We start from the raw sequence: 25,278 nt of genomic DNA, 5'->3' as shown, positions 1-25,278 counted from the left end.
TCCAGATCTAAGAAAGGTTAACTGAGAGTTCAATACCTTAACAGTCTGAAAGACACACACACACACAATCTATCCTCTGTTAGGCCTGCTACCTGTGAGGTTTCATCTGCATAACAAGCCCAACTTTACCAGCCAGGCCTCCTCTTCTCCACCACCCCCCAAACTATTTTGCCACACACCATAAGCCCCCATTCTTCCTGTAACTTCAAGATAGAATATGAAAGCGTCCACCCTCTGGCCATTTCTTTGAGTTGTGTTTTGAAAGACTCCTGTGCACATTTTAAAATTTGCATGCCTTTTCTCCTATGAATCTGCCTCTTTTTTTTCAGTTGATTTTCAGTGGAACTTCAGAGGGCAAAAGGGAAGTTTTTCCTTGTTGCCTAGAGCTCTTTGCATGGTACTAGGATTCCTCTCCAACATGGAGATGGTCTCCTTATACTTAGGCTTCACAAGTTCTTTTGCGCGCATCTTCTTATTCATTAAAAGAGCTCTGTGAGGTAGGTAGGGACGAGCAGGCAGGGGCCTGGCAGGAGAAGGAGAAACTGTGGCTCAAATGGTTTAATCAAAGGGAGTTTAATGAAAGGACTATGTGCAGGGAGTAGGCAGGAACCAGCAAGGGATGGTGAGGTGGAGGGATTGGCAACAGGAAGTCTGAAGGGTGACGAAGACACTCCTTGACTAAAGTTTGGTCAGGCTCCTCTAGCCCTCTTCCCAGCTAAGCCTTGACCTTGGCTCCCCGTCCTGTTTTCAGTTTCCCTAGCCCAGTCTCGGTAAGGATCCTGTGAAGTGAGTTTAGCAAGAACTCCTCCTCCGCTCTTGATATCTCATTACTTTTGATATCTGCTTCTGTTCCTCATTCTCCATCTTTGCTATTTAAGCCCTTGGTCTGCCTTTAGCAAAAATTCTATTTAGAAGGTTTAGCAAGAATCCTGCCAGCCTTGATATCTCCTCTTAGTAATTTTCCATCCACTGACACTTACCCTGCTCCTTGGCTGTAAATCTTCACTTATCCCTGTTGTATTTGGAGTAGAGCGTGATTGCTCCACCCCATTGCAAAGCCCCTGTTGCTATAGTCTTGAAAGAAATCATCCTTACCATTTTAGCAAGTGTCGAAGTAACTTTTTCTTTAACAAGGGGCAAAGAGTGAAAGCAGTGCTTCTAAAAGCTGGCAAGAGTTGTTCTTTGGAGAGAGGTCACCTGTAAGGGCTGTTGGGGCTCAGAAACTGTTACCCCAAAATATGGCATTTTGACATGCTGATCTGAAGAAGGCTTAAGGTCTGTCTGACCTTCCCCTCTATCCCTGCCCAACCCCTGTCTCTCCCAAAGCGTAGGATGAAGTTGTTCCCTGAAGTTCCTTTATCTGCCTAAAGTCAGGACCTACCAAGAACAATTGCTTTTCTTCTCTCTGGTATCTCATTATCTATTACAGAAAAGAAGACCAAGAATGTAACCATACCTGAACAGACCCTTTTACAAGATGTTTGTGTCTCAGACTCCTTCAATTCCAAAGAAAGCCATTTACAAGTTAATCTCTATTTCCCATCCATTCATTCTCCCTAGAAGTCATGTTGCCCCTCAAAAGAATGACTGTCTCCCCCACTCCATAACCTGTTTTGCCATAATCTAAGCCTCCCATTCTTTCTGTAACCTCAAGATGATATTGAGAAAACTGTTATTTGAGGAATGCAAATCCTTTAAATTATCAGGCCCAGAAAGACATTAAAATGAGACCATGTTCACATCCTCCTCCCCATTTTGGCCTATGTATTTATCTTTTTTTTTGAGACAAAGTCTCTCTCTGTCACCCAGGCACCCAGCCTGAAGTGGAGTGGTGCCATCTTAGCTCACTGCAACCTCCTCCTCCCAGGTTCAAGCAGTTATCTTGCCTCAGCCTCCCAAGTAGCAGAGATTACAGGTATGTGCCACCACGTCCGGCTAATTTTTGTATTTTTAGTAGTGGGTAGGGTTTCACCATGTTGACTGCGATGCTCTCAAATTCCTGGCCTCAAGTAATCCTCCCACCTTGGCCTACCAAAATGCTGGGATTACAAGTGTGCACCACCACACCTGGCCTATGTATTAATCTCTTGAAATCACTTGCTATTGCCACGAAGAGCTACAGATTAGCCTAATAACGCCACACTGGACGCTGTAACCCATATACTACAGCTTACCACTTATAACCAAACACTAATCAATGTTATTCCTATAAACCAATGAGAATTACTGACAGACAACTTTGCATCAGCCCATTCCGTTGTCCCCCTTTTCTGCCTTTAAAAATCCACTTGTAACTGCTGCTAATTCAGAGCAACTTGAATCTGTGCTCCCGGACTGCAATCCTCAAGCTTGGCCCAAATAAATGCTCTACTTATATTAACTTTGCCTCAGCTTCTTCCTTTTAGGTCGACATATCTGGCATAAGTCGGCAGGATTCAGCGTTACTCCCACAGACCACCTGGTGTCTCTGAAAGCGTCCTTGGTACCAGCATGAGCATTCCCTCTTCAGAAGCCCCATTGGGTGTTTCAGATGTTCTCCTACATTCGGACTTCCTACTCTTTGGTTGGGGATTTGGTTTGGGGGCTGTTTTTCAGACCCTCTCTTTCCTTTAAGAGTGAGGGCTTCAGTCTGTCTTTGGACAGGAGGTTTAGGCAAAAAGCACTGCAGAGAATGGCCTTTTTTCTGCCTCTGTCTCAGGACTGGGGTCAAAGTTTTTCTGCCTCTGTCTCACAGCGGAGGTTTGGGTCAAAGGACTGGCATTAGGTACCAGTGGTCTTGCTTTACATAGCATACTTTCAACATTGCAGCTGCTTTCTTGTTTTTGAAATTCGGGTTTGATTTTTTATTTGTGACCAACTCCTTTGAGTTAACTAGCAGCTGATTTTATGTATAACACTTATGGAGCACTGTCTTGTGGATGTCTAGGAGAGAGGACCCACCTAACCCAGGATGGTCATAAGCAACTGTGACCAAAAGAAAAAGTGGAGGGGGAATCTCTTGAAATACCTAAAGTAATTTATTTGCACACACAACCAGAAAAAACTGGCTGTAGAACTAGACAACTTAAATAGGGGACTTGCCCCCAGTGGCACCCAAAATCCTTTAAAACAAATTCTGAGAAAAATTGCCTTCATTCAGGAGGCAAACCAAAGATGTCCATCACCAACACCTGAAGAAGTTCCCCAGGTCTTTGAGCCCCTGCCTGAAACTCCTATTGTGGCAGTTCCAGAGTCACTATGAACCGCATCTGGTTCTGAACTGTTCTGTGCCCAATTAAAAAGAGCACTCAATAAACAAGACGAGTCTCCAAAACACAACTTTGTTGCCCAGCTGACAATTGCTTAGGGTAATAAAACACGTAATTAAAAGATTAATAGTCTTTTAAAGGGGGAAATGGATGAAAATAAAAGTGTTGAGCTTATAAAAATGCAGATCCAACAAATCTTTCCTAAACCAGAAGTACTCACTGACACTGATGCTGAAATGCTAATATCCAGGGAATTTGCTAAGCAATATTAGATCTGAAACAAGATAAAATCCTTTAAATGCGGCCAGGCATGGTGGCTCATGCCTGTAATCCCAGCACTTTGGGATGCCCAGGTGGGCGGATCGCCTGACGTCAGGAGTTCAAGACTAGCCTGACCAAAACATGGAGAAACTCCATCTCTACTAAAAATACAAAGTTAGCCAGATGTATGGCACATGCCCATAATCCCAACTACTTGGGAAGCTGAGGCAGGAGAATCGCTTGAACCCGGGAGGCGGAGGTTGCAGTGAGCCAAGATTGTGCCATTGCATTCCAGCCTGGGCAACAAGAGTGAAACTCCGTCTCAAAAAAAAAAAAAAAAAAAGAGTCTGAAAATTGATTAATTAATTAATTTAAATTTAAATTTAAAAATCCTTTAAATGCTCAAACTACCTGCTTTGTATCACCTGCAAGATTTGCCAAAAGAAAAAAATAAAAGAAGTAAATAAAAGCGCTCCATCCTGTGGTCTAGTGGCAAGGATCTGGAATCTGGAGCTCTCGCTGCTACGGCTGATGTTCAATTCCTGGTGAGGGAACCAGTTCCTTTTGGTTTGATGTTTGCATGACTTTTGACTTTTAGGGATATTGCTTTGCCACTTGGGAGGGTGTCTTTGGGAAAAAAGATTCAAAAGCCAGAAATATCAGCCTTTTGTCCTGGCTAAAATCTAATAAGAGATTTGAAAGGAATTTTTTTAAAAGGAGCTCTATGACCAGACTGTTACACACACACACACACACACACACACACACACAGAGCAGAAAAAAAAATTCTGCTTTTTGTCTTTGGATCTTGTTTTTTGGACTTTTTTTTTCCAGTAGACTGAAATTATGTGCTTGGTCCTTGTGTTTACTTCCCTTCTTAAGGATTGTTCTCTTATTTGCTTCTACTCTTCCCTATTCTTTCTTTCTCTTTGCTGCCTTCAGTACCACAGAAAGAATCTGGGGGTGACATCTGATGATTTGAACACTTTAAGGAACATAGGAAAAGTACCACTGCCCCCTTTTGGTGGTCTTCTGTCTTCCTGTAGAGTCTAAAGAGTTGTAAACAGATTTTTCTCATGTCTAAAATTCTACTCTCTTTTGTATTGTGTTACCTGATCTCTTTGGCTTTTGGGGATACCAGAGATTGCTTTGTAGTATGAGAGAGAACTTGACCTTGGTGTGTGTGATGACTGGCAACAGCTGCAGTTTTGGAGGTGGCCAAGAGCACTTGTTTACAGTAAACGGTTATTACTACATGAGGCTACTTATTTCTTTGTGTTTAGATAAGAAATGTGTGGTTTAAACACTTATAATGTCTTTGTAGCAAAGTGCACTCTGAAAGTGATGCATATGTTTCCCTCTTTTCGGGTACCTAGAAATCAATGTAAAAGTGAGATCCTCGATCTTTAAGGGTCTAAATGTTCTGCCTTCAGTTGCGCCTACTTGTCACATATTTAAATCATTAGGCGCTAAAAACTGTAAATGCTTCGTTGGTCCTGTTCCTTAATGGGCTCCACCCTGATCCCAGTGGTCCAGTTGGAAAACAGACACTAAATTAAATGCTACCTATCTAAATAAACTTGATCTCTTTATAAAATTCTATAGTAAATTCCTATGATTTTGTATTACCTTGACATCCATTTTTAACCTTCCTCTAACACACCCAAACTCCTTGAAAAAGCTTAAATTCTCTCTCTCTCTGTTTTTTTTTTTTTTTTGTGTGTGTGTGTGTGTATGTTTGGAACGTAAATTGCTACCTTGCTTTCTCTAAAATTCAGTAAGTGCTTGGACCATGTGGGACAAATAACCTTTAACTTGTTCCATTTACAAAGGCATAGTTTGAATCCAGCTGTCCTTTTAAACCAGTGAATTTTATTTGTCTTGTGGACAAAATTATAAAACCAATACTATAAAGTTTTTGTGTCTATCTGTATATTTACATGTATGTGTATATGTCTGTCTATAGACTGTCTACATGAGTATCAAATTGACTTATAAATAAATGAGTACTCATAAGTTAAGTAAATAAGCCCAAATGCTTTTCAAGTCCACATGACTTTAATAATCTTCAGCAAATAAAGAGTTTCAATACTGTTGGTAAAATAAAATAGACATGCCTTCAGATATTAATTTAGACATTTTTTCCTGGGTTTCTATTATAAACCTTCCTGAAGGTTTATAATATCTCTGCTAGATGTGTTTTTCAATCCCCTGGGTTTACCATGAGCTACTTTCGATCTTCTGTCTTCTATCTATAAGGGGACACAAGGATTTGGGACCTTTCTCTGTAGATACTCAGGTGAGACCCTAGAAAATAAGCCAGACAGAAATGTGGGTTGTACTGACAAAACTTTCCTTTTTTTTTTTTTTTTTGTTCTGAGCTGTCTCCCCTTATGTGTCCTTGGTTAAGTCATAACCTTCATTATGGCTAACTGGCTTTGGTAAGTCACTTAAAAGGTAACTTTGGTTTAAAAAAAAAGTCAAAAAGTCATAAATATCAGCTGTGTGTCTCAGCTAAAATCTGATAATAAAATATTTAAAAGGAATTTTTTAAAAGAGCTCAATAGTCAAAAGTTTACTTAAAAGTTTACCTTCAAAGGGCAAAACAGAAAATTTCTCTTGGCCCCTACAGTTTGGCACAGCTGGTAGGACCAAAGCTCTGCTCTTCTGGAAGCCACACTTAAGGGAATCCAAGGCCTGATTAGCCCTCTGAAAGTTCACTGAACAATCAACTCACAAAGCACAAGTTAATTGGAGATAGGCATGCAAAATTTATTAACATGTATACAGAGAACCACACAGTGATTGCCTACTCCCTGAGAGAGTACAGAGGCTTATATATCATCTTGAGGTGACAGAAAGAGTGGGGACTCAGAGCATGGCCAAAACCAGGTTTTGATGATAAATCAGGTGATAGTGGCAAGACAGGTTGTAGGAGGGAGAGAAGAGGAGGCTTGGCTAGCAAAGTGGACATGTTATGTGGATGAAACCTCACAGGAATTTCCATGGAAACAAAAGAAAAACAAAGGTTAATGGTTAGAACAAACTATAGTCTATAGTTTTATCTATCATTTTTCCTTCAATTGAAAACAACTTTTAAAGTGCTCTAATTAGATAAAATTACTTTCCCTTCAACAAAAACCACACTTTCATGCTTTTATAAGCTCACAGAGAAATTAAGAAAGTGTCAAAAATATCATAGAAGCAGCAGCTTTATGATCTTCAAGTTGAAGGTCTCTAGTAGAGACCTTCAAACTTCTAGTATAAACCCGTCTGACCAATAAACCCAGGCAAAGAATGTCTAAATTAAATTGTGAAGATATTTTCATTTTATTTTACCAAAAATTTGAAAACTCTATTTATGTACCAAAGGTTACTAAAGTCACATGAATTTGAAAAGTATTTGTGATAGTTATTTAATTTATGAGTACTCACTATCTTTAATTTGGTATCATGTGTAGATAATATATAAACACATGTTTAGACATATACATGTATGTAGACACAACGTATAACATACACATGCATACATGTATGTATTTTAACACAAAAGACATAAAGGAGTTTAATGTAAAAGAGAGTAGTGCTTTAGGCTTGAGAGAAATTTGTCCATTTATAACATATGAAGTTTCATGAGATAAAACAGAGGTTCCTTCCAAAAAGAGGAGTCACCATGTTGGCCAGGATGGTCTTGATCTCCTGACCTCGTGATCCACCCACCTCAGCCTCCCAAAGTGCTGGGATTACAGGGGTGAGCCACTGTGCCCGGCCAAGGTCAGATGATTTCTTTATGGCCAGTTTTTATACAGAAAGGCAGAGGAAAAGTTAGAGTAATATTTTTGGGTTTTTGTGGTTGGCTTTGGAGAAAAGGAGTTCTGGTTTCTATGATCTACCTTAGGGAAAAGGACCCATTTCAGTGGCTAGCCTTTGGAGAGAACAGGACTGAGAGATAGGTGGGGAAGAGAAGGTCAGAGAAAAACTTTTGCTTCTAAGGGCTTCATTTTGGGCCATTGTTTTCTGAGTCTCAAAATCTTGTTTCTTCCAAAATAGCCACAAGAGAGGAATTGAAATGTTACCAACACACAGAAATAGTAAATACTCGAGGTAATGGACACCCCAAAGACCCTAACTTGATCATTATGTAGTCTAAGTATGTCACAAAATGTCACCCGTACTCCATAAATATGTACAAAGATTGTGTATCAATAAAAACAAAAACAGAACAAAACGGAATAAGGAATCCTTTCTCTGCGTCTTTGAGATGTATGCAAATCTTTTAAAAACCTAAACAAGCCTCTTGACAATTTGCATCCCAGGAATGTGTTTCTTGGAGGCCTTAGATCCATCTTCTTGAAATGGGAACACCCAGGAGATGGCCCCCTGTCTTCCTGTCTCTGTGGGGGGTTTAGCCTAGGCATTTGGCTCCTCGTTGTGATTTCCTGCTTCTTACAATTAGGAAATCTGAAATATTTTTTTCTATTTGATAAAGACAATTACATGTTTATAAAAGATTATATCTGCCTGGCCATATAGAAGGGTGAGGTTTCTATCTGTCTTGGCAAACTCTTGTGGATTGCCAGTGATGCACATCACAGTCTGGCTTGATGCTTCTTTCATCATAAAATAGTTTCATTGTTTTCCTCATTTTGTGGAGCAGATTCACCAGGTTGACAGAAGATCTTATTTTTAATTACTTTTCCAATTATGACTTATGTTTCTTTGCATTTTTCCAACAGCAATAAACGCTTATTGGAGAACTAACTTTCAGTTGATGAGTATTTACTGAACGCCTACTCTGTCCCAGGTGCTACGCTAAGATGATAGAGACCTGAGGAAATTGCCTTTGGCAGCTCCAGACCCACATAAAGCCAGGGTGCTATGATAGCACTCCCTCCCAGGAGGCCCAGAAAGACGACTGAGGCTGGGATTAAAGAATTAAGAGACTTGCGTAATCCCATATTTAGCAAACCTATTGGATGGCTGACACTAGCAACTGCAGAATGTATGGTGGATGGTATTGCAAATTGTGATAAATTCTATGATAGCATATAAGAAAGGACCAGGCCAAGCCTGGAGTATTAATGCATTAGCTTGAGTCATATCAGCCATCATTTTTGCAGGTCAAATACATTTGAATATCAACAATGTTGTAAGATTCCAGTTAATAGATATCTGTTGGTTTTGCTGTCCAGCCTTCATTCCCCCTTCTTCTGGTATAAGAACCTCCTTTCCCCGATTCTCAGACCATGTAATTTGGGTGGGGCTTTCTCCATGAGCAACCGCAGGAGTGAGCACATGACCCAGGCCTGGATAAAGAGCTTCACCCATCCTCCAACCAACTAACCACAGTGATTTCTTCAGGGATGGGCACAGGACTCAACCTGGACCAATAGGAGTGGCACCAACAAAACCTATGTGTTGGCATTATGATCAAGCTAAAAGGAAGATGGTAGCCTTTTCTACAGCATAAGGAGATCCTGGCTGAGAATGAAGCCAACTTGGCCGGGGAGAACCAAGAGATGGAGTCAGACAAAATCCTGATATCATCAGCACCTAGATACAGCTGTGACTGACGCCTCTCTCTCTCTCTCTTTCCCCACCCCGCACCCTCACCCCCTTCCCATATATTTCAACTGTTTAAATCAATTTCCATAACTAGTAACTGAAAGAGCCCTGACTTATACTTAGGGAAGGCTTTCTGGTGAAGTGATCTTTGAGCTGAAGGGGCTGATTTGGGGCCAGGAGTGAGGGTAGGGGGTGGTAAGGGGGAAGGAGAGCTCTGGGAAGGAAGTGAGAAATTGGCTACCCCTGCGTGTCTGGGCCTAAGGTCTTCATCACATGACTACACAAGTGCAATGAACTTGCTCTGCTCCTTTGCGGTGTTGAATAAACCAAACAAAACGATCTGTCCTCTCATGAATGTCAGCTTTACTGGGAGCTGAGCTAATGTATTATTGATGAGCCATAAATAATGGGACAAGCATGATTTCCTATTCAGTCCAGAAGTACAAAGGTATAACACTAACATTTTAATGAGGTTTCTATGGCCCAGGCTCACTGTTTACACTCTGGAAATGTGGACTGGCTTTCTCAGGAAAGCAGTCTTTTCTTTACTTTTCTTATTTCTCTCCTCCATTTGTCAGCATCCTTTTGAATACTTATATAAATTATTATAATTAACACAGATCGAATAAAAGAGAGCAAATAAGAACCATGCCTGAAAGACACTGTTACTAGTCTTCCCAAGGCCTTATCTTCACTGGATGGAGCAAAGAAAGGTCAGGTGTACCCCCACCTCCCAGAGACTCCCCACATTTCTGCCTGATAAGGCCTTTGAAACAAAGACAAGAATGTTGACAGCAGACAAATCTAGTTTCAATAGTCCTGACTCAAACTGGCTTAAACAGCATTTAAGTTGTTTCTTGGCTCACATAACGAGAGTGCAGACACAGAGCCTGTTTCAGGGTGGACTCATGCATGGACCAGCCTGTGTTTGCCTATGGTTCTCTTGGCTCTGCCCTCCTTGGAGTTGGATAACACCAGGATGGTGGCCAGGTGGCTACAGCAGTTCTGCAGCCTCACATCCACAATTACCTCAGAAGAATAGAGACTGTGGTCAGGAGTTCGAGACCAGCCTGGCCAACATGGTGAAACCCCGTCTTTACCCAAAATACAAAAATTAGCTGGTGCGGCAGCACATACCTGTAGTCCCAGCTACTAAGGAAGCTGAGGCGGGAAAATCACTTGAACCAGGGAGACAGAGGTTACAATGAGCCGAGATCATGCCACTGCACTCCAGCCTGGGCAACAGAGACTCCGTCTCAAAAAAAAAAAAAAAAAAAAGATGTTGACACTCCTCCATCCAAAGGTAGTCTATGTTTCCTCTTCTTAGAACTGGGTGGGCATTCGTAACTACCTCAACTAATGGATGAGGTGGATGTGATGCTATATGACTGACTTCTAAGGCTAGGTCATAGAAGGAAATACAGCTTAAGCCTGGCTCTCTCCTGGGACACTTGCCATTGGGATCTGCGGCCAGGTTGTGAGGAAGTCTGGCCACATATGACTGTGTTGTCAGGCTCCCAGCTGACAGCTTTAGTATCAACCACCAGCTGATGCTGTGGGCAGTCAGAATACGCCACCCCAGAATATCTTTTTTTGGCATATTTCAAGTTGATTATTTAGAGAACTCCAGAGAGGAATAGTTCTGAAAGCTGTCCTTTTATAAAGGGAATTTATATCTATCTATGATAGTAAAGTAAACAGCAGATGCAAACAAAAGTTTTTCTCTGAAGCCCCTTTATCTGCCTAAAGATGAATGAGGGTCTGATATCTTCCCAAGACGGAGATTACCACAGGCAATCACCTATTCTTTTGATGGCTGTTACCTGAGAGACCTTATCTGCACAATAAGATAACCTTTGCTTACAGTGCATTTCCTCCCCTCACCCTCCAATAGTTTGTCACCAGCATCTCCCAGGTGCCTTTAACTCTCTTTTTATAACTCAAAATACTATCTGAGCTTCTAGATCTCATTGGGTTATTGGGTACTCACTTTCTTGTGATACCTCTGTGCATGTAAATAAATTGGCATGCTTTTTCTCCTCTTAATCTGTCTATTGCCTGTATATTTCAGACCCAAACCTTCAGAGGGGAAAGGGAAAAAAATTCCTTTGCCTCTGTGATGACTTTAGAAGATTCTATCTTCCAGCTTTCATATTTTCCACCCAGTGCCCCCAAACATCCATGGAGCAGAAACAAACCATCTCTGCTGTGTCTTGTCTAAATTTCTATCCCAGAAAAAACATAAGAAAAAATAAAGGATTATGGTTGTTTCAAATCACTAAGTTTTGGAGTAATATGTTATGGAGCAATAGATAATAAACACAACATAATTTCTAATTCTGCCAGGTAAAACCTATTAACAGCACAGTCAAATGACAAACTGGGAAAAAATTTTGCAACAGTTATCACAGAATGAAAGATGAATGTTTCTAATATATAAAGAGCTCCAACAACTCAATAAGAAAAAGACCAAGAGCCAAATGGAAAAACGGGTAAGTGACATGGCTTTACAGAAAAGAAAACCAAATGTCTCCTAAACATATGAAAACATGCTCATCATTAGAGAAATGCAAAATAAAACCTTCATTGAAATATTATTTTTTACCATCAGATTGACAAAAATGTAGAAGTTTTATAATATACTCAGTGAGGCTGTAAAGAAACAAAAGCACTCCTATGCATTATAAATAGGAGTAGAAATTAATACAACACCCATGCAAGACAATTTAGCAATAGTTATCAATATTACAAATGCACAGATTTTTTGACTTAGCAATTCAACTTTGGAAACTTTTCCTACAGATATACTCATATGTATATGAATGAATGTATATATGTGTCTGCAGAAGTGATGTACACATCTATAAAAATAATTAAAACATTGCTTATAATAGCAAAAGTTCAGGAACAACCTAAATATCCAACAATGGGGAACTAGTTAAAGAAATATGGAATATTACATAGCTGTAAAAAAGAATGAGGAGGTACTTCAAGTACAGATATGGTATAATCATTCAGATATATTTTTAAGTGAAGAAAAGGGAGACAGAAAAGTAAGCAATTTGGGCTTTTTAAACAATGGGTAAGGCCAGGCACGGTGGCTCACACCTGTAACCCCAGCACTTTGGGAGGCTGAGGTGGGCCTTCCTCAACACTTGAGCCCAGGAGTTCCAGACCAGCCTGGGCAACATGGCCAAACCTTGTCTCTACAAAAAAATTATGCAGGCATGGTGGTGCATGCCTATGGTCCCAGCTACTCAAAAGGCTAAAGCAAGAGAATCACCTGAGCCTGGGAAGTCAAGGCTGCAGTGAGCCATGATCACACCATTGCACTCCAGCCTGGGTGACAAAGAAGACTCTGTCTCAAAAATATATAAATAAAATAAACAAGGGATAAACTTCTTACAAACATAAGCATACACACAATTGCTTTGATATGTATAATATATTCCTTTAAAGATAAATTCAGATCTCGTAACATGAGTTACCTCCGGGAGAGAGAACTTGATGGCAAAAGGCAGAAGAAGGAGAGAGATTTTTTACTTCTTGAATTTTGAACCACATGACTATATTACCCATATTCCAAAGATATATATAATTTAAACTTTAGAAATCACTTGGCATAACTCATTAATTAGTTACTTCTACAAATATTTTTGAGGTCCCAGGATGTGCCAGGTAGTGTGCAAGGCACTGCATACACTGTGGTGAACTAGTCAGCCTTCACTGAACTTATAGTCCAAGAAGGCAGATGTCAAAGAGGTAAACCCAGCAGCTATGGTCTGAATGTGTCTCCCAAAATTCCTTTGTTGAAACCTAACTCACAAGGTGATGGTATTCAGAAGTTGAGCCTTTTGGAATGTGTTAGACTACGAAGGCAAAGCCCTTGTGAATGGGCTGAATGAAACTGGCATAAGTGAAATGGGCTTACGAAACAGGCCTAAGGGAGCTCATTTACCCCTTCCACCACGTGAGGACACAGCCAGAAGTCTCCATCTATGAACCAGAAAGTGGTCCCTCAGCAGACACCAAATGTGCTGGTGCCTTGACCTTGGACTTCCCAGCCTGCAGAACCATGAGAAATACATTTCTGTTGTTTGTAAGGAACCCGGTCTAAGGGGTTTTGCTACAGAAGCCAGAATAGACTAAGACAGCTATGAAGGGAAAGAACACAGTACTGGAGACAGCACCAAGGTGCAGGACCTGATACAGAAAGAAAGCCAGGAAAAGCCCCACTGAGGAAGAAACCCTTAGGCTGAGTAGGAATCAGCCAAGTTTCTGGTTATTTATTGCTACAGAATAACCTACTATCCCAAAACTCAAAGGCATGAAACAACATCATTTTATTATATCTCACAAATTCTGGTGTCAAGAATTCAGGTAGGACGCCACTGGGCAGTTAAAACAGTCATAGACCCACCCAGACTCAAGGGAAGGGGACAGGGACCCCACCTCTTCATGGGAGCAGTGTCAAAGAATTTGCAGCCAGCTTTCACTCTCTATACCAGGCAAAGGGGAGGTGGGGGAACACAATGAAGCAGAGCGAGGAGGAGGCGAATCAAGGGGCCAGCAGCCAGGTCCTACAAAGCCCTAAAAGTCTGTTAAGGATTTTTTTGCCAGCCACTGTGGCTTGCACTTATAATCCTAGCATATTGGGAAGCTAAGGCAGGATCACTTAAGTCCAGGAGTTCAAGACCAGCCTGGGCAACATAGTGAGACCCTGTCTGTACAAAACGTTAAAAAAAAAATTAGCCAGGCATGGTGTCATGCACCTATAGTCCTAGCTATTCTGGGAGGCTCACCTGAGCCCAGGAGTTCAAGGCTGTAGTAAGCTATGATGGCGCCACTGCACTCCAGCCTGGGCAACAAAGCGAGACCCTGTTTTTGTTGGGTGGGGGGGAAAGAGTGTTAAGGATGTTGAATTTTATCTTCTGTACAATTTGAAGCCACCAAGGAGTTTAAGCAAGGAAATTAATGGCTCCCCAGGTACTACTGAAGCTTATAGCTTCCAAACCTTTTATCACACTTGTCTTATTGCACTCATATGGCAGATGCTGGGACACCTTTGTGTTCCACTCATTGTAAATTCTAAGTGAAATAAATGTGGACCACATAAATAAATGGATTAAATAATTGATTATCTAATGTAGCTATAATTGTAGGGCTCCATCAGTTTAATGATTCTCAAACTTTAATGTGCCTATGAATCTCCTGGGGCATCTTAAAATGCAGGTTTTGGTCCAGTAGCCTGAACCAAAGTCTGGTATAGCCCAAAACTCTTCATTCCTAACAAGCTCCTGTGCCACAGTTTACACCTTGAGAAGTGTCCAGAAGTCATTATATGTCAGTTGTTTTCAGTTGGAAGAAAGAGAAAATGGAATGCAAGGACCAAACAAATAGAAGTGAAATGATATCATCCAGGCCCAGGGTCTCTCTGTTTCCTTGTTCTCCTGTCCTTGTCACCTCTTTAACACTTGGGCCCCTCATGGCCTCTGATGGCAGCTGCAGTTCTGGGATCATTTCCTGACACTAAGAAGTCATTTCCTGACACTATGTATATCTTTCTTAGGAGAAAGAAAATCTTTTCCAGAGGTCCCCAGGACCCTTTTCCTGTCCCTGTGGCCAGAATGGGGCTACATATCCAACCCTAACTAAATCATAGGCAATGTTGGCAAGGGGATCGGGAATTCCATACTTGGCCCGGATTGCATTGTTTTGTTTTGTTTTGTTTTGTTTTGTTTTGAGACAGGGTCTCTGTCACCCAGGCTAGAGTGCAGTGTCATGATCATAGCCCACTGCAGCCTCCAACTCCTGTGCTCAAGCAATCACCCCACCTCAGCCTCCTGTGTAGCTGAAACTACAGGTGTGAGCCACCACACTGGGCTAATTTGTAAAATTTTTTGTAGAGATGAGGTTTCGCTATGTTGCCCTGCCTCCTCTCAAACTCCTGGGCTCAAGTGATCCTCCCACCTCAGTATCCCAAAGTGCTGGGTATTACAGGCATGAGCCACCACGCCCGGCCTGGCCTAGACTAATCAGGGTCTACTGTTAGAATTGGGGACTGGGGAGAAACTTGAGGAAAGCTGTGGTTCCATTAGAAAGAAAGTGGAAGGAGGCAACCAGCAGTGTCCACTACACTATAAAATTCAAATGGGTTTACTGCTTATATAGAGACCTACGGGTTATCCATATATATAATAGGAACTTTGGTGATTTTTCTTAAAAAAGTTAAGTACAAATTAAAAAGTGTTACCCAATATCCATTAAAAGGCATATGGAGTCTAAGGCAGAAAAATTGCTTGAGGCCAGGATTTCAAACCAAGCCTTGGTAACACAGCAAGACCCCCACCCCTATAAAAAATTAAAAATCAAGAAGTATATGAAAACAAATATCTCATGATTTGCGCTGGATGGAGAGGTCTGGGACTGTGGGAAGCATAGTACCTGTTCTGAAATCTACAGCTTTGTACCAACAAAACAGAAAGAACTAAAGCAACCTACTCTATAAACAAATGAATCGTTTCACCCCCTTGGCCAACAGTTACTGAGTAATCAATATGGACAAAGAACTGTGTCAAGGCGGCCGGGCACCGTGGCTCACGCCTGTAATCCCAGCACTTTGGGAGACCGAGGCAGGTGGATCACCTGAGGTCAGGAGTTTGAGACCAGCCTGGCCAACATGGCGAAACCCCGTCTCTACTAAAAATGCAAACAATTAGCTGGGCGTGGTGGCGGGCGCCTATAATCCAGCTACTCGGGAGGCTGAGGCAAGAGAGTCGCTTGAACCCGGGAGGCAGAGGTTGCAGTGAGCCGAGATTGGGCCATTGCATTCCAGCCTGCGCAACAAGAGCAAAACTCTGTCTCAAGAAAAAAAAAAAAAAAAAAAAAAAAAACTGTGTCCAGGGCTCTGGGCGATCCTAAGACAAGGTACAGTTCCCTCCCCTAAGAATTCTGCAGTTTAAGTCACAGACATGAATCATGTTGGGTGGAATATAAAGATGGCGGAACAAAGAGTTATGGAAGCCCAGAGGAGGGAAAGAGTCTTTCCGGACTGGTGGGTTAGGAGGAGGGTGGGGAGGAGAGGAGACCTTATCTAGAGCTAGCCTTGAAAGATGGGGAGATTTTTCGTAAGTAATAATGGTAGGGGACTGAGAGGAATTGGAGAATGGGAAGATGGAAAAAATGAACATTTCCCATTGGGAAAGAGCAGGGAGGGAATATACGCATCCAGCACAATTGGCAATGTAGGCAAAACAGGTACCCTCACTGGACTCTTACTATAGCCTCTCGTCAACATGAAGCCGTAAGTACCATCAAGCAAGTATCAAAGCCATACAAGGAGGGAGTGAGACAAGGACAGTTCCTGGGAAAAGAGAAGCTTGAGCTGTCTTTAAAAAAAAAAAAATATTCATGGATGAGCAGGGTGGAATGGACAGGGCAGGAGGTCAGAGGAGCGGGCGCGGTTTCATGTTTACAACCCCTAAATATCAATCAAGGACAGAAACGGTTTCTTCAATGAATAAATTGCAACAACTAAAAAAGAGATGAAAGAGGAATCTGTTGATGAAAAGAGACCTAAAAGACACATCAATCTATTCCAATTTGCAAATTGTATTTGAATTCTGATTCAAACTCTAAAAATAAATATGACATGAGATAATTTGAAGATGTTAATAAATTATAATTTTTAAGGCATTGTGGTTTTTTTTAAGAATCCTTATGTTTTGGAGTTATATTTTGAAATATTTATGGATGAAATATCTGGGATTTTCTTCAAAATAATACAAGGAGTCAGGGAAAGATACGGATGAAACAGGATTGGCTAGGATTTGATCATCGTTGCAGCTGGGTGTTGAAGATCTGTTTTACCATTCGGTCTGCCTTTGTGTATGTTTGAAATTTACCGTAACAGAAAATGTAAAAGAAACTACAAGAAAGTGGGCGTCATGAGAGAGGCCTGTCAGGTGAAGCCCCGCCCACTGGCTCGGGAGGCTCCGCCCCGTCCGTCTTCTCTCCCGCGCTCCGCTCTTGAAGGGTTCCAGTGTGTGGTGTTTCCAACTTTCTCATGTCCCCTCGGGAATCCATTCGTATCCCATGCCATAAGTCGCGGTGTCTATTCTTGACCAGGCCCGGAAAACTGCTCCGAGCTCCCAGGAATCACCCGCCGCCTCCGGTCCTGGCCCGCAGCAGCCCGGCTCCCCCGCCCTGGGGCGTTTGGTCGCGCCCGGCCGCCTGCCCTGGGAGCGCGTCCGCGTCGTCATGGCGACGCTCCGAGCGGGCGCCGGCGCCGGCCGAATCCGGCCCGGGAACCACCTCCAGGGTGAGCCGCCAGGGACCTGGGGCCGGGTGGTCCAGGGTCGGCCGCTGGGGCGCCGCAGCCTAGCTGCTGAGGCGACCGAGCCCCGGGTGGTGTCCAGCCGCAAGTCGGCTGCGGCTTGGGTCCGAGGAGAGTCGGGCCCAGAGGGTGACATGAGGATGGTGGGGGGACCGGTGCGCGGGCCTGGGGCGACCCTGACCCTTAGCAGGAGTGGAATGAAAGGTCGCGGAGGGGAGGAGGCGCTTGGCCGGGGTGAGAGGGCCTGCCCGGGGTGAGAGGGCCTGCCCGGTAGAGGATGGGGCGAGGGAACGAGGGTGCGGCGGTGAGACCCGGAGCCAGGCCTACCGGGGCGGTGGGCGAGCCGGCGTGTGGGCGGCGTGGAGACCGCCTGGCTCCTGGGCCTGCCTGAAGCACAGGGGATGTGAGGCTTCGGGAGGAGACGGGCTGCAGGCTGATCCTAGGGCTGGCGTTGAAGGGCTGGAGGGAAGGGAAGCAGGTGAGGAGGGGGCCATGCAGCCTTCAGCCATGCTATGAGAGGTGGTGCGAGGGGAGGGGAGAAGAGGGGAGGGGAGGGGAAAACTTCTTTCTGAAAGTTATTGTTAAGCGCCTCCCTTCATAGATTCACTGCGTGTCGCTTGATGTTGTCCGTCTCGGGCGTCTGAAGCTATGGGTCTTCTCCAGAAAAAACAAAACCGAGAAAACACATAAAGATCCACATTAATTAACATTACATTTCAGAGGCTTCACCGACCAGCCCCATGGCCTGCACAAGGGCCCCAAGTTAAGAGATTTAGTAGTGCAAAATATAAGGGAATGTGAGATTTGTAAAATGTTGTTACAGGGCTATAAACTATTAACACCAAATGAGTAATAGAAGCAGTGATTGCTAGAGAATGTTAAAGTGTGTTGGGATCACTGTGAACTTCATGAAGAAAGTGGAACTTAAAATGAGTGTGTTAAGGGAAGGCAAGTCGGACACAGGGTTCGACATGAACCGAGATCCACAGAGCTGGAATGCCCCCATGTCTGGCACCTGGCTGGCCGTAAGTTTCACCACCTCCTCATCACCCCCTCCTCATCACCCCCTCCTCATCGCCCTGTTAGCAGAGGGATGGAGGAGGGTGACTCTGAAATGCCAGTGTCCTGTGAACAGTGCCTCCAAATGTTAAAGGCTTCCATAGTCACATACTCTAAGAAACTCATTTGGAGAAATCTCTGAAAGAAGAGTCTTATTTGGAAATCTTATTTAACTGTTTACATCAATACTTTCCAAACTTGTTTGACTGAGAGCCTTTGTTTTTCCCTTCTCGGGCCCCTGCAATGAGCTCAAGAAGCGCCTCAGAAGTACATTTCAGGAAAAGCTCCTGGGGAGAATCAAGGACCACAGAAGGGTTTGGAGCAATGGCATGACATTGGGTTGTGATGGGTTATGTAAGAAGATTAATGGGACAGCCATGTGTGGGAATGGAGTGGCCCGCAGAGAGGAGAGCCCGGGAGGGCATGAACCGCAGTGAACCACACAGAGACGAGGTACATTTATCAAAGAAAGAGAAAAAAATGTGCATGGTTTCTCATGGATGATTATACTGCAGCTCTTTCCTCCCCAGGACATGACCTTTGGCTCTAAAAAGAAGACTCCATTTTTCATGATAAAATGGCAGTGGTGAAAACCCCCAGCAGAGGACTAAAGAATGCTAAAGAACCCTTTAATAATGCATCACCCCACCTCTTGAAGAACCTAGTGGAGGAGCCGAAGAAAAGAAAAGAAGTACCTAATCACCTCCTAGAATCAAGTAAGTGGCTAGAAGACAGATTTGCTTTACAACTCACATCTTCCCAGGCGAGCCAAAGTCCAGAAAGCATAATGGGACTTTTAGTGCTGATTTATCTATATCATTTTATAGGCTTATACTAATTTTTATTACTAAGAACAGTAGTTCTATTTAGATCCATCTGCTTAACTGATAGATTTTTGTGGGGTATGTAAATTAATCAAGTTCTGTTGCTACCACTTCTTCTAATGTCTTTCCTATCTGCTCCCCCATCTTGTTTCTCATGTTCAGCAGGCTGCTGGGACTCCTCCCCCACCACTCTCCTCCTGTCAGTTTGCTTTCTAAAATCCTGGCTGGCTCTTATCCCTAATCTGCTGAAACTCCCAACAGTCCCCCTTGCATACAGAATAAAGTCACAATTCCTTTGCTTGGCCCCCTTCACTGTCTGATCTGAACCTATCCACCCAGCACCATCCCCATCGCCATGCCCCACTCATTTTTAGCTCTGGCTACATGAGGTTCCTTCCTGTCCTTCGGACCACAGGCATTTTAGACCTTTTTGCCTTTTCATGTACGTATCCTGTAGCCTGGAAAGCCTGGGAAATCCTATAGCTATTATGGAAAAGGATAATCATTTTGCCTACATTTTTCCCATTCAATCCACACAACAATACATCATGAGGTAGGATCTATTTACATTTTACTCTTGGAGAAGGTGAAACTCAAAGAGACCGCATGAGTTCCCCAACATGGCACACCTGGTAAGCGGAGAGCTGGTGTTCAGCCACCAGAGCCCTGGGTCTAGCTCTTAACATGCTTGGTTACCCTCCAAGCCCATCTCAAATGTGAGGACATAATATTGTATTTGGATATGCTTCTTTTGTCACTGTAGAACTTGTCAAGTGAAAATTTATATACTTGACCATTTCTGGGCATTAGAAGAAAAATGCCAGTTTTATATCTACTTCGTGGATCTAAAATAAAATCTTTCAACATTAAAAAAATCATAGAATAGGCCGGGTGCGGTGGCTCACTCCTATAATCCCAGCACTTTGGGAGGCCAAGGCGGTCGGATCATTTGAGGTCAGGAGTTTGAGACCAACCTGAACAACATGGTGAAACCCCAACTCTACTAAAATACAGAAATTAGCTAGGTGTGGTGGCAGGCACCTGTAATCTCAGATACTTGGGAGGCTGAGGCAGGACAATCACTTGAACCCAGGAGGCAGAGGTTGCAGTGAGCCAAGATGGCGCCACTGCACTCCAGTCTGGGCAACAGAGTGAGACTCCCTCCTTCTCAAAAAAAGATAATCAATCAATAAAAATTAAATAAATTTAAAAATTACAGAATATGGTAATTTCAGGGCTTAAAAATGACCAAATGGTAACCTACAGAGATCATCATTTCCCCTACCACACCAGCCTTAACGCATTCTAGCTGTTCAGTTTGGCCCAAGTGGATGACAGTGACAGCTCACTTGGTGAGAAGAAAAAAACACCAAATGTTTCACACCCACTTCAGATGTGTCCTAGAATGATGATGATCAAAGGGATGGGGTGAGGGTGTCTGTGTCTCACAAGATTTGGATGCAGTCAAAGTCAAATATTATCATTTGTAAAAAGGTGGACAGCACATTCATGAGGAAGGCAGATTACTGGTTGGAATCAGACAGACCTGGACTTGGTTTTGTTTGTTTGTTTGTTTTTTGTTTTTTTGAGACAGGGTGTTGTTCTGTTGTCCAGGCTGGAGAGCAGTGGTACAATCACAGCTCACTGCAGCCTTGATCTTCTGGGCTCAAGCGATCCTCACACCTCAGCCCCCCATGTAGCTGGGATCACAAGTGCACACTACCACACCCAGCTAATTTTAAAATTTTTTGTAGAGATACAGTCTCACCGTGTTGCCCAGGCTGGTCTCGAACTCCTGGGTTCCAGCAATCCTCCTGTCTCAGCCTCCCATGCTGGGATTACAGGTGTGAGCCACCATGCCTAGCTTTGATTTTTGATTACCAGCTGTGGGCAAGTTTCTTAACCTTGTTAAGTCTTACCTCCTTCATCTGTAAAGTAGAAATAATACCTACCTCAAAGGGCTGGAGTGAGGATTATAAACAAATGTATGCATAGCGCTGCCTGGCACAAAGCACTTACATAGAGTGGGTTCTCAGCACCTTCTCCACACATCTGCTCCTGCCTAAATAAAGAGCTGGGAAAATTTTCGTAGACCTGGACACTTTTGTGAGCTCAGCCGTTTAAAAGGGACATTCACATGACACCAAAAGCAGTTTGAGACTTACAGTTCCGAGTGATAACTTTTCAGAGCTTTAAGTTTTAATATTACTCTACATCACATTGTAATTCTAATCAGAGGAAATCAAATAATAAAAGTTAAATACATAGTAATAAAATTAAGTGTGTGGTGTTTGGATACTTTGAGCTGGGTATTATGTAATAAGTAATCTCAGTGCTAGGCAGAGCAAAGACAGGCCATGTGCTCTTTATGAGCTGGTGATTTATGACAAAGATGTGTACAAAATGTGTGAAGAGCTAATTCTTTTACTAGGTAACAGACAATCTACCTGACTTTGTATTGTAATGATAGTATCTCCCAAGTGATGTTTAAAAATAGAGAGGGAGAAGGAGTTCAGTTTATTTAGAACAGATAATTAATCTTGTTGACAGCTGGATCCAATGCCTGCAACTTTCATATGCTTAAAATGCCCTAAATTAAAGAAAGCTATGTTAATAAGGATCAACTTTTATTTAATATTTTCTTTGATGTCTCATGATGTGCTTATCTACATTGTTTTTATAGAGGTTTATGCAAAACTTGTGAACAATAAGGTCATACAGGCAAGACCTGGCATAATACATTTTGGAGGCTATCAAGTAGAAAAACACCACCAACAGATTCTGGTAGGTACTTTTTAAATGGGATAATTAATCATCATAATGAAGTGACAAAAATGTTCTGAATTTATATTATTCACTTATCTAAAGCACAGCATAATCAGCCATAGTGCAAGAGTAAATTGGGCCAGAAAGGTACTTCTATGATGAGAAACTTTAAGGTTGCATCAATGTCTTGGACAAGTTACTTTCCTCCTGCCAAAGGCTCCCCTTGTACTCTTTCCAGATAGGTGTCATTGCAGAGTGACTCATAGGGGCCAGGTGCTGTGCTTCATGATTTACATGATTTAATTTAATCCTTATGCTAGCTCTATGGAGGCTGCATTATTCCTCTCATTATACATATAGATGAGGAAGCAGAGATTCCAAAAGGTTAAATAATTTATTCAAGGACACAGAGCCGCTAAGTGTCAGAGGCGGAATTTGGCTCCTGGGCTGCCTTTCTCCAGATCACTCTTGCTCCAGGCCTGTAGCACGAGGAAGAGGGGTGTCCCTTTCCTACGAAGCTCCAGCCAGGGCTTCCTTTTACCTGCTTGGGTCAGATGCCCATGCCTAATCAGTCACTCTGGCCAGAGAGAATCTGTCTAGGTCCAGGGAGGCAGGGGTCAGCCCCACTGAAGAGACAGCTCCTGAAGAGACAGCTGAAGGGCTGGACTGCAAAGTAGCCAAAGCCTATAGTAACTGCTGTTTAGCACAGAGCCACACTGAGGCCCAGCCCTTCCTGGGTCCCCTTCATTGACCTGGATGTTGACTAGGGTGGGCTCTGCCTTACTTCAGGGTCCCGCCTAAGCATCCTGTGCATAAATGGACCTGAACAACCTCAGTGACTTCACCATGATCCCCTAGTCATGCCTGGCAGGACTTCTCAGAACTACTCTAGTTCGGCCCTAGATCCAGGCCAAACTGGCCCCATGTGTTGTTGGGGAGGGGCAGAGGTGGGTTCTTTTCACATGCACCCTCTGAGACTCTGCCTTTGTGTGTGATGTCCCTCCTCTGGCCCTGTCTCCAGCCACCACAAGACTACTTTTAGATGTACAGCATTCTTAGAAGCCGTATCTTAAGGTAGATCATTTTAAGAAAGTTCTAACTATCACGTTCGATTGTTTAGAGTGAGGCAAAACACTGGAGGAAACTGACAAATAGTAAAGCTATCAGGAAGGAAATTTCTGTCAGGAAGACCCCAAAGAACAGAGGAGAACACGGTTTCCATGAATCCTTATACAATGAAGTGAGTAACAAGAATAGATGAGGAGGGGAACCTGTTAGGTGCCAAGTATTTCCTCTTAGGAAAAGGGTTAGGATTTGAAACTGTTGTTAGGAACTTCACCCATCAACCTCCAAGGTCACATTTCTTACAACACAGCACCAAAGACCAAAGTTAATGATTCATTTTGAAGCCTACTGTTCCTGGTTATAAGGTTTGCTGTCTATGCTGTGGTAGGATAGATCTAAAATAATTATGATTCATAATTACTAATTGTTTATAAATGAAATATATGCCAAAGGCTAAGATAAAATTTTATTACTTGCTCCTTATGCTTTCTTTCTTTTCTTACTGCTTTATTGAGCGATCATTTATTACCATAAATTTGCCCGTTTACAGTATGTATACAATTCAATAATTTTTAGTATATTCTCAGAGTTGTGCAACCATTGCCACAATCTTAAGTTGAGAACATTTTTATCACTTGAAGAAGAAACCCCACACCCACTTTCAGTCACTCATCCCCTGTTCCCATCCCACTCCCACCCTAGGCAATCACTCATCCAGTTTCTGTCTATAGATTTGCCTCTTCCTGGACATTTCATATGAACACAATCATACAATACCTGGTCTCTTGTGACTGACTTATTTCACTTAGCATAGTGTTTTCCAGGCTTATCCAAGTCATAGCATGTAGCAGTACTTTATCCCGTTTTATGGCTGAACAGCATTCCATTGTGTGGATAGATCATATTTGGTTTATCCGCTTACCAGCTGGTGGATGTTGGGTTGTTTCCACATTGGGGCTATCATGAATGATGCTGCTATGAACATTCATGGGCTTGCTTTTGTGGACATATTTACCGTTCTCTTGGAGATATACATAGGAGGAGCGTTATTGGGTTATATGGTTTGTTAGATTCCTGTGGCTGCCATATCACAAATTTAGGGTATTAAAGAAACAGTTAACAAAGTCATAAAGACTTACTCCTGTGTTTTCTTCTAAGACTTTTATAGTTTTAGCTTTCATATTTAGACCTATAGTTTATTTTAAGTTAATTTTTATGTATTGTGTGAGGTAGGGGTTCAACTTCAATCTTTTGCATGTTCTACCATTATTTGTTGAAAGGACTATTCTTTCCCCATTGAATGGTCTTGGCCCTCTTGCTGAAAATCAATTTACTGTAAATGTAAGGGTTTATTTCTGAACCCTCGGTTCTACTCCATTGATCTGTATGCCTACACTTATGGAAGTACCACCCTTAATTACTGTAGTTTGTGGTAAATTTTGAAATCAGGAAGTGCGAGTTCTCCAGTTTTGTTCTTTTTCAAGACCATGTTGGCTATTCTGTGTTCCTTGCAATCCAAATGAATTTTAGGATCAGCTTTTCAATTTCTGCAAGAATACTTTTGGGATTTTGATGGGAATTGCATTGAATCTATAGATCAATTTGGGGAATATTGCAACCTTAAGAATATTAAGTCACAATTCTTTTTTATAATAAATGTTTTATAACTTTTGTCACTAGCCCTAGGATATTTTCCACCTGTGTGAGTTCAGAAGAGGAGGGCTCACCTTCCTTAAAATAGACTTTTCTCAGAATTACATAGTCATAATTAGCTTGCTAAGAGTCCTGTAGTTTCAAGAAATATTGACTTTTTTAAATGATGGCAACTATTAGAGTTAATAATGAACTGGTAAGTTAAAAAGTCGCTATACCAAAAAAATTAACAACGTAACACTTTTGGGTCACAACATAGCTTTTAAAACTGGCCTTTTTTTTTTTTTTTTGCTTAGTATAATGTTAGTGATTCCAATAATGTTACTAAACTTAAAAATATTTTAGCCTTCTCATAATTTTAATCATATTTTACACTTTACTATTTATTTCTTATTAAAGAAATAAATAAATAAGAAATTGCGTATTATTTTGTTATCTCTAACGAAGTTGTACTGTCTGGTTGATGTTACCTTGTTTCTAATAGAGTTAAGGATTTTCTTCT

The 25,278-nt window shown here is 42.2% G+C and overlaps 1 protein-coding gene across 10 annotated transcripts in view; it reads left to right on the top strand.

Annotated features, from left to right (window-relative positions):
- The first annotated feature begins 17,110 nt into the window (after positions 1–17,110).
- CFAP221 (cilia and flagella associated protein 221) overlaps positions 17,111–25,278 on the top strand; it is a 113,800-nt gene continuing 105,632 nt past the window's right edge. For 3 of the 10 annotated variants that reach the window (XR_008522729.2, XM_054549239.2, XM_054549241.2), the window contains exons 1-3: positions 17,368–17,643; positions 18,999–19,184; positions 21,976–22,076. Coding sequence is in view for 9 of the 10 variants with exons in the window: in XM_054549239.2 (XP_054405214.2) it covers positions 19,046–19,184; positions 21,976–22,076 (240 nt within the window). In the remaining variant the exon portion in view is untranslated. Of the gene's footprint in view, positions 17,644–17,968; positions 18,922–18,998; positions 19,185–21,975; positions 22,077–25,278 lie in introns of those variants that run through there. The other 7 variants (XM_002812412.4, XM_054549240.2, XM_054549242.2 and 4 more) reach the window with 7 other exon arrangements.

Source organism: Pongo abelii, chromosome 11, assembly GCF_028885655.2.
Source record: "Pongo abelii isolate AG06213 chromosome 11, NHGRI_mPonAbe1-v2.0_pri, whole genome shotgun sequence".
In the NCBI taxonomy this organism is placed as follows: Eukaryota; Metazoa; Chordata; class Mammalia; order Primates; family Hominidae; genus Pongo; species Pongo abelii.
This window is presented reverse-complemented; position numbering and strand designations above follow the sequence as displayed.